The following is a 12500-nucleotide window of genomic DNA, read 5'->3' as shown; positions in this document are numbered from 1 at the left end:
TTAGGCAAGAAAAAAAAATTGCTTGGACGCTGGAAAACCTTTCCTCTCTGTAGGAATTTAAACAATGCCAATTAAACATCAAGCACATAAGAACAGTATTAGAGTCAAATTAACTAGAACATTTTTGTATTCAGCTTTTTATTCAGCACAGAGTGAAAACTGGAATAATCCTACACCAGACGCGGGCTTACGGATGGCAGTGTCCCACGCTGACCGTAGCGACTCCGGCGAACATGTCCAGATAGCGTGACCCATCCACATCCCACAGCCACTGCATGAAACCATGATGGATAAAAACTGGCTTCTTGTAGTAGGTCACCTTCATGGTCATGGGATTACAGTTCAGCTTCCTGATCTCCAGCATCCGCTCCTTACTCATCCCCTACACAGACAACTCCATGTTAATAATACACTCGATATAACTCAGTATTATCTAATAATAACATCTGATCAGAACACATCGTTAAACTGGAGCTTCCCCTCTGACTCAGACAAACCTGGAGACTCCTTCCAGAACAGATTTCTCCTCACAACAACATCTAGGTTTTTTTTACGCATTTATATTTTAGGAACAGTCAGATTTAAGAGGATTTAAGTGTAAATTCTCTGACATGGTTAAGTCTTCAGGACAGAGACATTTAGACTTTATGATATGGAGTAATTACTGCTGCTTTACCTGGAATGTCTCAGGTGTGAAATTGCATGAAGGCATCTGGACTCGCAGGTTCTTCATCACTGCCTCCTGACATAATGCACCTAAAGGGAAGTGAATGTGTTGTGACTTTAGCCAGTGTAAAACAGGGATAAGGTGAAAAACTGTGTCAATTTTATTTATTTATTTAAATTTAATCAACCGTTGTTGTCTGCGTGTGTGTGTGTGTATAGTATACAATATATATATATATATATATATATATATATATATATATACTCGACTCGACTCTCAATTCCTAAAGAATCGATTCTTTTCGAGAGAACGCAGGCAGGGAGCTGTTCATCAAAAAGAATCGAGATTTAATTCCTAAAGCCTGAAATACTTTTTTTTAACGCTTCATTCAGATTCCTGAACTCTGCTGCATTTCTGCGTGGTTAATATAACAATTTACCCATTCTGTGCTGTATTAAAGTGAATAAAACACATCTTTTAAGAGTTTTACCAGGAATGCTGCGTTATCTATGTGACCTTAGGCCTGTGGTGAAATCCCGTTACTATGGAAACCTGTGGCGTTTTTCAGTCTTTTTTTCTTTCGCGTTTCTTTCGCGTTTCTTAAATAAAATAAATGAATAAATAAAACATCCAGGACGGTGGATAAATTATGAAGATTAGTTGATCAAACTCTGATAGTTAAAACACAGAGCTCAAAACAGTAGATATAATCGGGTTTCCTAGCTATTCCCTATGGCTAGCATTGCATACTAACGCACTAATGTGCTATGAAGTATATAACAGCATATTTCTGTACTAAATAGTAGGCTAGTTTAATAATATATAACACACACACGCTGTATACTAGCACTAATAAAAATGCTTATGTATAATACTATACACTGTTTTTGTTTCACTGATTTCATATATTTAACGAAAGCATACTAGTTAGTACGCTAGTATGAAGCTTGGCACGGAGCCATTAAATTACACCCATTACGCCGCTAAAATATGATAAGCACATGCTAAAAAAAAAACGCTTTATATCTCCGAGTACGATTCTGAAATGTAATTTGGATTATTAAAATCGATTTGCTAGGATTTGGGAATAAATAATACTCACCACTTGCTCGGTGGATCTGAAGCACAGAGCCGACTACGTGTCCGACTCTTCTGGCCCACCATGGAGACTTCACTCGGGCTAGGGTTTTGTGCATGCTTTCACAAATACTTTCAGAGCTTTGGGTAAATGTAAGGAGTATATATTTCTGATAGGCAGAATGGGTGGAGAGAAATCCAGTAATGACAAACTGGGGAGAATATCCTGATCCAGAGGTAATGTTCAGCTGCTTTAAGAAGCTCTGTTGGAGTGTGGGGTGACAGAGGGGCAATAAACCCTGCAGCTCTTGCCACCAGGAGTGACCTAGAAAACACAAACACACACACATATATAACAAAATAATAACAAAACTTACATGTCCAAAAATGCATTAATGCAGTGTTCAATTATTCCTTTAAAACAGGCAGGTTAAAGGAGCAATCTGATTAAAGGTGAAATTTACCCTGTAGATTAGTAGCCTTGTGTCTAAATGACCACACAGTCATGTGGCTTGTGTGCTCCTCATTCCTTCCAGTCATTCGCTGCTCTGTCACTCTTAGCAGCTGAGTGTTTGAACAAATCACTCAATCTCTCTGTCATGACTGTGATTATTTTCTCCCATTCCTCAAGGCACTGACTCTTTCTGCCACAACAGTGAGTCGCTTTTCTGCTGTACATTGGGTCAGGGTTTAAATCAGCAAATTTTTCTACTGTGACCAATACTCAATCTCTGTCATTCTTTCATTCATCTGGTCATTATTTGAAATGATGAGTCTTACCAAGATTCACTCTCTCTCTCTCTTTTTCAGCAGGTCAGTAACTGAATCAGTGAATCCTTCTGGTTGAATGAATCAGTTAATGACAAAGATCCTGTCCTTTCTCATTCAGTAATTTGTTCTTGATATTGAGATTCGCTGGTCAGTGTTTATCAGTCAATTTGTGAATCTTTCCAGCTGTTTGAGTCAACGAATCATCTGTCTTGACCAAGATTCACTCATTAATGTATTCGTTCTGTCAATCAATGAATCTTTCCATCGGGGCCAAATTTATCGTTCTATCATTCTATCATTCAGTCACTGATTCTATGATTCAGTCACTTTGTGCCACTCGGAAGAAAAACCTCCACGTTAATAATACACTCAACTGGAGCTTCCCCTCTGACTCAGACAAACCTGGAGACTCCTTCCAGAACAGATTTCTCCTCACAACAACATCTAGGTTTTTTATACATTTACATTTTAAGAACAATTAAATGTAAAGATTTAAGAGTCAACTCTCTGACATGGTTAAGTCTTCAGGACAGAGACATTTAGACTTTATGATATGGAGTAATTACTGCTGCTTTACCTGGAATGTCTCAGGTGTGAAATTGCATGAAGGCATCTGGACTCGCAGGTTCTTCATCACTGCCTCCTGACATAATGCACCTAAAGGGAATATTCAGAGACCATGCCTTACATTATTTTGTGTTACATTTGACTTCTGGAGTGAATGTGTTGTGACTTTATCCATTGTAATGAACAGCATACTTCTGTACTCAATAGTAGACTAGTTTAATAATATATAACACACACCCACGCTGGATACTAGCACTAACATAAATGCTTATGTAAAATATTATATACTGTTTTTGTTTTTTTGATTGTTTTCATATTTAACAAAAGCATACTAGTTCGTACGCTAGTATGAAGTTTGGCACATAGCCATTAAAGTTCTTCAAGAAGTCCGCTAATGATAAACTGGGGAGAATAAACTGATCCTGTGGTAAAGTTCAGCTGCTTTAAGAAGATGTATCCATTAGGAGTGACCTGAAAACAATATAAACACACATCTATAACAGAATAATAACTGCAATAACTGCAAGAGTCTCGATTTTTGGTTCACAGCCATACATATTGACCAGGTTCACAGGGCCTTTCCGTCGGTCAGCCTGAGCACGCTGTTGTTGGATAGCTCACTGAAGGTGAACGTGGATGCTCTCCCAAAACTCTTGAACCAGTCATCGACGGTTCATCAGGAGGCTCTCCTGACCATGGGAATGGGAGGTTGGTAACCTAGGACACACTGGAATGGTGTGAGACCAGTGGATGAATGGGTGAGTGAGTTCTGGGAGGAACTGGACTGCAATAACTTCTCAGATATCTGCCCAGCTCCTGGTTTTGGCACTCTGCCTGGCCACTGGTTTGCCATTTGGCTCACATAATTCTCATAATTCACATAGTTGTTCACAATTGTCGAATTGTTCAACACTCTCAACATGAACTGGGTTCCTCGGCCTGAGACATTACCCTCGGGGAGTCCATAGTTATGAAACACGTGGTGGAACAGGGCTTGTGTGTTTTCCATGGAGGTGAGGAGCCCCTTCAGAGGTACTAACCTGCAGGCTTTGGAAAATCAGTCAACTATAACCAACATGGTGGTGTACCCATGGGAGTTCAAGAGGCCCGTCACGAAATCCACCATCATGTGTGACCCTGGTCGCTGTGGAATGGGTAGGGGTTTGAGTAAGCCGTCCAGCAGTTGTGGTGAGCAGGTGTGATGTTCTCGATTGGGTGCGCACAGCACAGGCATTGACATCTTGGCCACCAGAAGGTGTTCTGGACCAGAAAGGTCGTGCGCTGTATTCCTGCGTGCCCATAGCTGGGAGAGCAGTACCCACTGTTCATTGTCGGAGGTTCTGAGGAACGTATGTATTGTTGACAAATCTTTCTGTTGTGACCAAAATTCACTCTCTCACTCTCTCGTTCTCTCATTCATCTGGTCAGTGTTTGAACTGATGAGTCTTCCTATCCTAAACAAGTGGCAGTGGTGGCTCAAGTGGTTAAGGCTCTGGGTTGTTTACCGGAAGCTCAGGGGTTCAAGTCCCAGCACTGCCAAGTTCCCACTGTTGGGCCCTTGAGCAAGGCCCTTAACCCTCTCTGCTCCAGTGGTGCTGTATCATGGCTGACCCTGTGCTCTGACCCCAACCTCCAAGGATGGGATCTGTGAAAAAGAATTTCACTGTGTTGTAATGTATATGTGACAAATAAAGGCTATTTCATTTCAAGATTCTCTCTATCAGTAAATCATTCTGTTTTATGAATCCATTAATCTTTCAGTCATGACAAAGATCCTGTCTTCTCTCATTCAGTAATTTGGTCTTGATATTGAAATTCACTGTTCTCACATTCAACTGGTCAGTGTTTATCAGTCCATTATTGAATCTTTCCAGCTGTTTGAGTCAACGAATCATCTGCCACGACCAAGATTGACTCTTCTCTAGTTCAGTGGGTCAGTGTTTGAGTCAGTGAATCTTTCTGTCTTAACCAAGATTCACTCATCAACTTATTCATTCTGTCAATCAATGAATCAATCCATCAGGGCCAATTTTGCTTGTCTGTCGTTGTATGGTTCAGTCACTGTTTAATGAGTGACTCTTTATCATGACTTAGAGTCACTCTGCTCGCATTCAGCTGGTCAGTATTTGAATCAGCTGTCATTAATGTGATTTGTTCCTCTCTTGTTCAGTTGGTCAATAATTTCATCTTCTATTGTTCAGCAGATCAGTGTAAGACTGTTCAAATCTGTGCAGTTGTTCAAATCTGAATGAATCATTTAGTTGAATGATTCAAATGATTCAAATCAGTGAAAAGACCCAAGAAGTTTCATAGCAATGTGGGTTTTGACTGTATTCAGAAAAAAAGCAAAACAAATACATTGTCAGACTGTAATAAAAGTTTTTTTTTTCACTTTTATTATTTTTTTCACTTTGTGCTGCTCACAACAAACATCAGTAAAGATGATTCACACAAAACAGAACATCACAGGAGTCACAACAGCTCATCCCCAGACTCGGTGTTTACCGTAAATGAGTGTTATATCACGAACAGTGCCACTTATACAGCTCCTCTGACCGACGCTGACCGGTCAGGAGTGTGTTTCAGAGGACTTAAGCGAAAGAGAAGTGACAGAAAAAACACACAGCAACGAAAAAAAAAACAAACAAAGGAAAGCTTTTCAGTGGGTGAGAGGATTCTCCGAGGAAGCAGCTCTTTCCGTCTGAGCACTCATCCTTTCAGTTTTGGGTTTTTTTCGTGTCAGTAATACAAAATGGATCTGTACACAAAATGATTTTCGGTGTGAAATCAATATAAATATCTGAAGGACATGTTGAAATCTTGAACACGATGCATTTCCGTGACTCACAAATCAGCCGAGTGGATTTAGTGTCTTTAATACCTACATTCTAGTGTAAATAACAATCATTAACGACTTTAATAGACGATTAACTGCGGTTCTGTTCATTACAGTCAACATCAGAGCTTTAAATATGAACACAAACATTTCCACAGAGCACACTACTGTCTTCTAGCATTAAAAAATCAGCTTGAAACTGATTAGGTCTCACTGAAACATACTGATTTATTTAATCCTTGTTCCATAAACAACTCAAAATGAACCTTTCTAAAACAATGCTAGCTCGCTAACCTTCTCTCTCAGGCTACCACGTTAGCTTTTTGCTGTTAATTCAGTCTGAAATATCACACAGCTCGTCTCCAGCTCACAGATCGCTCGGATTTAAATGTTTAGCGTCTAATGTTCAGGGCTGGACAATACCACAATCTAATAATATTGATCTCATGATAGCTAATGATAGCTAATCTAATGATGAACGAGATGTTAAAAATGTTGCACTATTGTCGTATTATTTGTTTTTTATGTGTTTTCAATGACATAGCAGGTATAATCAGTCCTATATATCATTTTTTTGTGTATATTTTCATCATATCACTGCCTCTGCTATGGTTATGAAGTACAAACATCTTGATTTATCAAGATTTGTGCAAAAATTAGCTGTGTTTACATCATAAGACATCTAGTCCAGTGCAAATAACCATAAATCAGTACCTAGAACCAAAAACTCCAGCAATTCAGGTCCTTGCTGTAGAAGCAGAAGCTCTGGGATCAAACCCAGACGCTTTAAGTGCCGTGTGTTTGAAGGTTCTAACCTCGTTAGAGTTCCTTCTCCGTGAGATCTCCTCAAGTTCAGGTTTCTCTCTCATTGAACCTTCACGCTTACCGAAATGAGCGTTTTAAGAGTTTTGTTCCTGCGTGGATGAAGCAGAGGAGCATCTGATGAAGTGCATCGTTGATTGGTGTTTAAATTAAAAATGTTATATGCAGTGTCTGAGGAACTTCAGAACGTCTCCAGTGTTTTTTTCATACACAGAGATGACGGTTAACGCAAGACACTACAGGAGGAACCCGTCCGAATTTTTGCACAAACTGCATTTATGACATACATCCAGTGTTTATTTCTTTGTTGTTTGGTTCACCTCAGGACCACAGAACCTTAGTGTATTTGAATAAGGCTTTAAGCTCTGCCCACGTCACAATCCCGTCATGCCAGATATCTCTGAAAAGACTCAATTTACAGGTCATAATATTTGACATTTCCATCAACTCAGACCCAGAAATCTCAGACTTTTCTAGATTTGGTCTGATAATAAGCTATAACTATGGTTTAAACAATAAAGATAATTTTTTATTTTTTCTGGAGAATTTGATGAAATATTATTTTTATCCCTAATTTTAATACTTTTTTTTACTCAAATAAATGTTTTTTTTATTATTTATGTTTTGTATCAAGAATTTATTGAAAAAGGATAAACAGATAAAGCACATAATTATGAATATTTTTTAAAAAACATATAAATAATTAAACACATTAGCAAGGTGATTTGGCCTCTCAGAACAGAAAATAAAAATAAATCCTTTTTTATTTGTCGTCACTGTTCAGGATAAAGTTGTTCAGGTTTCGTGATCATTTCAGATTTTGTGCTTTTACTGAATATGTAATTGTTTTTTTATTAATTTGAATTGTATCGTATCATATTGCGTGGAAGCCTGAGGTTTACAACCTTATTAAATATGCAAATTTATGCATATCTAACTAGACACTTATTTTGATAAGCCTGTAGTGTCTCACATTAAGTAAATAAGTCACTAATCGAGTTCGAGTATAAAAATCAGGATGAATAGAGTCACTGAAACATCTTCAGTCTTCAGGCTACTGATTGGTTAAGACAGACGGTCAGCACGAGTCTACACTGTGAAAGAACCATGGTCTTTTCCAAAGAAAGTACTGACCCGACAGAACCAGGTAGAATCCGACAGAACCTGATAGCGACCAAAGACATGAGCCATCACCATGAGGTTGTAGCACAGACGTTCTCCTCTGAACCTCAGTTGATCTTTCAGAACATCTGGTGCTCAAGAGATTCCTTGTCCCAGGAATGATTCGTGAAAGCTCTTATTTCCGATGGGAACTCGATAAACAGAGACGTTAGGAAATCATCATGGTTGAGTCGACATATCCGTTCCCTAGCTGCAGGATGGAGGATGAGGACAGGATGGTGCTGGGTTTACAGGTCTGATGGTTCTCCTGATGATTTGCTTGACACTGGCATTCCTGCGGTGCACTGCTCAAATCCCTCTGCAGCAGCAGCAGATTATCCGAGATCACGTCTCGCACCTTGCTGTAATTCTCATTGGGTGAGGAGTCTGAAAGTTCCTGATTTCGCTCCTCTGGGTCGGAGAGTGGCTGGACGTGGAGGACGTTTTCCTGATCCACAGTCTGGACCTCTACGTATTCCGTGGGTTGAGGTTTGGTGGACCGGGTCACAACGGCATCCGTGCTGTCAGTCTGAGACCGTCCGCAGACCCGGGGTTTGATCAGAATCTCCTCCAGACGATTCTCCACGGTTCTGCTCATGTGCACGGACGAGGAGATGCAGGAAATCTCTGGGATGTTGTGGTAGATGCATTTGGAGTCATGCGGCTGCTGGAAATGGAGGTCCTGCTGATAATAGTGGTGCTCAGACTGCAGCTGAGGAGATGAGAAGACGTTATTCCACATCCGGCCTTTTCCTTCTCCTCTGATCGGAGAACTGTGCCCTGCAGAACCCCAGCCCACCTGCTTGGCTCTGCCCTCGTTCCGTCCCCCTGTGCCCTTGTCCATCAGCAGGGTTCGGCTGTCGCAGCTTCCTCGTCCCGAGTCGCTGTCCGACGATGTGCTGGTATACTTCACCAACGCCACGTGCGGATCTTTGGACTCCAAAACCGAGTCGTGTGTCTCGTCGTCGTCGCAAACCTCCAGATAATCCACTATCAGCTCCTCGTACTTGGTTGGAGGGAAACTGTGGATCACCAGCGCGTTGAACACTTCCTCTGATCGACCACTCTGCCATGAAGAGAAGGGGAAAGCAGACAATAAAGCAACATGACTACAGACCCGACATTCACTAAAAAGTGAACAATCAGTGATGAAGTCTCATTATAAACCTCCTGTGTTAACGAGCTGATTCTTTAAGCTAATTAAGTGTTCGAAGTGTTCAAGAATAATGAATGAAATAAATGATATTTAGCTGGATTATAAATCTATAACTAGATTTTTGAAGTTCTTCATGACAAACTTTAACGTTAGTTTGATGAAGCAAGTAGTCATAACGTCCGATGCTTTTCGGAGGCCAGTGGATAGATAGGTTGCCAATAGTTTTAATAGTGAGTGGACAGATATGCTTGGATATGTGGATACATCACCAGAACACACATAACCCATTTTACCTTGATGTGCTGAGTGTATTGATACGTCACGTGTATGTTGCGGTAATTTTGTGATTCCACATAATTTCGTGCTTGACATGCAAGTGACGTCACGTGACTTCACCAGAACACACATCACACAGATCCTCTCATTGTGCTGAGCGTTTTGATATGTCACATGCCCTTGATGTGGTCATTTTTACTTTCCACTTATTTTAGGGGGGTTGGTGCACACGTGGCGTCACGTGGCATCATTATCGATAGATAGATAGATAGATAGATAGATAGATAGATAGATAGATAGATAGATAGATAGATAGATAGATAGATAGATAGATAGAGGTAAGGTGAGTGTGTAGATAGGGGACACGGCTATGTGTGTGTGTGTGTTAGTTACTTTGAGCAGCTGCTGGTCAAAGCCTTTGATTTTGGGTCCAGGGACAGGAGGCAGCAGGCAGCGTTTCACACTAAAGACAAGAAAAATAAATAAATAAATAAATAAATAAATAAATAAAACAGGCTCTAAGGCCACGCCCCCTTCACTGAGTAATTAACACACTAAAGGAACGGCTCAGACTCACCTGTTCCGCTTAAGGTTCACAGTCCAGGTGAGGATGAGGAGGACGAAGGCTGAAAAAACAGCCACCAGGATCCACACAGAGCGCTCTGTATCCAAGACTGTAAACAAACAAACAAACAAATAAATAAATCCTAACCTGAAAAAGCAGCATTTTGGAGAGAATAATAATATGATCTTATATAACTTCTTAGTATTTTTATATAATATTATTTATTTTTAATTTACTTTTTAATTTAAATAATAAATAATAATAATTTAAATAATAAATAAATAATAAATAAATAAATAAAATAACAATTTGATAAAATATACTGTATATATATGCACTACAATATTTAATAAAAAATAATGTATATATTTTTACAATATATTTTTTACATGAACACAGTTTATATTATTATTATTATTATTATTATTATTATTATTATAATACATGTTATATAATATTATTTTTACATTATTTTAAAAATATTTTTATTATCATTAACAATATATGGATGAATAAATAATATTCTATTTATATTATTTGTTAATTTATATTATTTTTTAACAAATTGCTGCTTATATAAAACACTTTATTTTAAATTCATAATATAAATGACGTTTATTTTTATCCTGTCATGGAATCAGTGTGCTACTGGAGATGAAGTGTGTGTGTGTGTGTGTGTGTGTGTGTGTATGTATAAATGTTACGGTTGGCGGTGAGCAGGTGCAGACTGACAGCATCATATTTCTCAGTAAGTGATGCATAAAAATAAACAATAAACCCTGATAAATAAAGAGAGAAACAAAAGGAAACGTCAGATCGGACACCCGGCGTTATGAAATCAGTCTGTCTGCAGGCAGTGGAGAGGAGGGGAGGAGTTGAGGGTGTGCATGCGGTTCGAGAGGAACGTCTGAGTCTGAGCTCCGGGCGGTAGAAGAACAGAAAATCGGACTGTCTGATCTTTATACAGATGTGACACTTCTGTCAAGTCTGCTAAATTTTAGGTTTTGTTTGCTTCGTTTTAGAAGAAAATCATATCAGTTCAGTGATATTTGACTGAGAGGAGCCGAGCTGAGGATTTCCTCTTACACTCAGGCATCTGCACGTAGACAAGATTCGTCCATTCGCTCCAGAAGTCGTGGTCCGGTTTACACGTAATTTCATTGTTGACATGCAAGTGACGTCACGTGACTTCACCAGGATACACGTCACAAAGTTCCCCTCATTGTGCTGAGCATTTTGATATGTCATGTGTATGCTGCTGTAATTTTGCGATTCAGCTTAGTTTGGGAGGTTGGTGTGCATGTGATGTCACGTGACTTCACCAGGACACACATCACACAGATCCCCTCATTGTGCTGAGTACTGATATGTCACATGTCCTTAATGTGGTCTTTTTTACTTTCCACTTATTTTGGGGGATTGGTGCACACGTGACATCACATGATGTCATTAGCGATAGATAGATAGATAGATAGATAGATAGATAGATAGATAGATAGATAGATAGATAGATAGATAGATAGATAGATAGATAGATAGATAGATAGATAGATAGATAGAGCTGAGTTGAGTTGAGGATTTTCTCTTACATTCAGGCATCTGCACATAGACTGGATTCGTCCACTCGCTCCAGAAGCCGTGGTCCGGTTTACAGCGAATCTGCACCATGTACTCTTTACCGGAGAGCAGGCTGAAGACATTGTAGTACTTCTGCATGCCTGCGTCGTACTCCTGCACACACACACACACACACACACAGACACACACACATACAACTCTATGATTTTCATTTTGTCACTGAGATTCAAGAGATTAAACAAGAAAATTATCAGACAAGAAGACAAGAAAGATGAGTAAGAAGAGTACAGTAGAGAAGGCAACACACACACACACACACACACCTCCCAGGTGTCTCCTCTGATCTGTTTAACGCGGAGCTGGTAGATGAGTGTGATCCAGCCAGAGCGAGTGTCTGCTGACTGCGGCTTCTCCCACGTCACATGTAGGAACGGAGCCTTCATCTCTCCATCATCCATCACCTCCACCTCCACTCTCTCAGGGGTGTTGGGCTGAACTGTAGAGAGAGAGAGAGAGAGAGAGAAAGAGAGAGAGAGACAGACAGACAGACAGACAGACAGACAGAGACACAGAGAGAGAGAGAGAGAGAGAGAGAGACAGACAGACAGACAGACAGACAGACAGACAGACAGAGACACAGAGAGAGAGAGAGAGAGAGAGAGAGACAGACAGACAGACAGACAGAGACACAGAGAGAGAGAGAGAGAGAGAGAGAGAGAGAGACAGAGAGATGGTAACAGCTCTTATTAATTTAAAACTAAAACTTCATTTACATAAAAATGCAGCTCAGTGCTGTTAAAGCCAGATAAAACTACACACACACACACACACACACACACACACACACACACACACACACACACACACAGCACGTGTCTGAAGGTCAAGTTAACGTTTAGTGTGAAGTTTATGGGTCAGGATGAGAAATTAACCGAGTTACACACTGGCTTTCTCTGCTAAGTGATGAAGTGATGAATTCACTCTCAGTCTCTCAGTCAGGACGTGAAGAGAAATTAAACTGAGA

General features: G+C 39.8%; 2 protein-coding genes across 6 annotated transcripts in view; both read right to left on the bottom strand.

Moving 5' to 3' along the window:
* Positions 1-2734, bottom strand: part of agxt2 (alanine--glyoxylate aminotransferase 2) — a 13646-nt gene extending 10912 nt beyond the window's left edge. Inside the window, exons 1-5 of one of the 2 annotated variants that reach the window (XM_058416383.1) lie at positions 2525-2734; positions 2209-2415; positions 1770-2069; positions 677-756; positions 192-382 (exon numbers count right to left, since the gene is read on the bottom strand). In XM_058416383.1, coding sequence (XP_058272366.1) covers positions 192-382; positions 677-756; positions 1770-2069; positions 2209-2284 — 647 coding nt within the window. In that variant the 5' untranslated portion in view covers positions 2285-2415; positions 2525-2734. The remainder of the gene's footprint in view (positions 1-191; positions 383-676; positions 757-1769; positions 2070-2208; positions 2416-2524) is intronic. The other variant, XM_058416385.1, reaches the window with a different exon arrangement.
* A 2721-nt stretch (positions 2735-5455) lies between these two features.
* prlra (prolactin receptor a) overlaps positions 5456-12500 on the bottom strand; it is a 19562-nt gene continuing 12517 nt past the window's right edge. For all 4 annotated transcript variants that reach the window (XM_058416138.1, XM_058416139.1, XM_058416141.1 and 1 more), the window contains exons 5-9: positions 11800-11972; positions 11488-11629; positions 9911-10007; positions 9727-9796; positions 5456-8967 (exon numbers count right to left, since the gene is read on the bottom strand). In XM_058416138.1, coding sequence (XP_058272121.1) covers positions 8071-8967; positions 9727-9796; positions 9911-10007; positions 11488-11629; positions 11800-11972 — 1379 coding nt within the window. In that variant the 3' untranslated portion in view covers positions 5456-8070. The remainder of the gene's footprint in view (positions 8968-9726; positions 9797-9910; positions 10008-11487; positions 11630-11799; positions 11973-12500) is intronic.

Source organism: Hemibagrus wyckioides, linkage group LG18 (assembly GCF_019097595.1).
Source record: "Hemibagrus wyckioides isolate EC202008001 linkage group LG18, SWU_Hwy_1.0, whole genome shotgun sequence".
Classification (NCBI taxonomy): Eukaryota; Metazoa; Chordata; class Actinopteri; order Siluriformes; family Bagridae; genus Hemibagrus; species Hemibagrus wyckioides.
The sequence above is the reverse complement of the archived record's forward strand: the minus strand, read 5'-3'. Positions and strand labels throughout refer to the sequence as shown.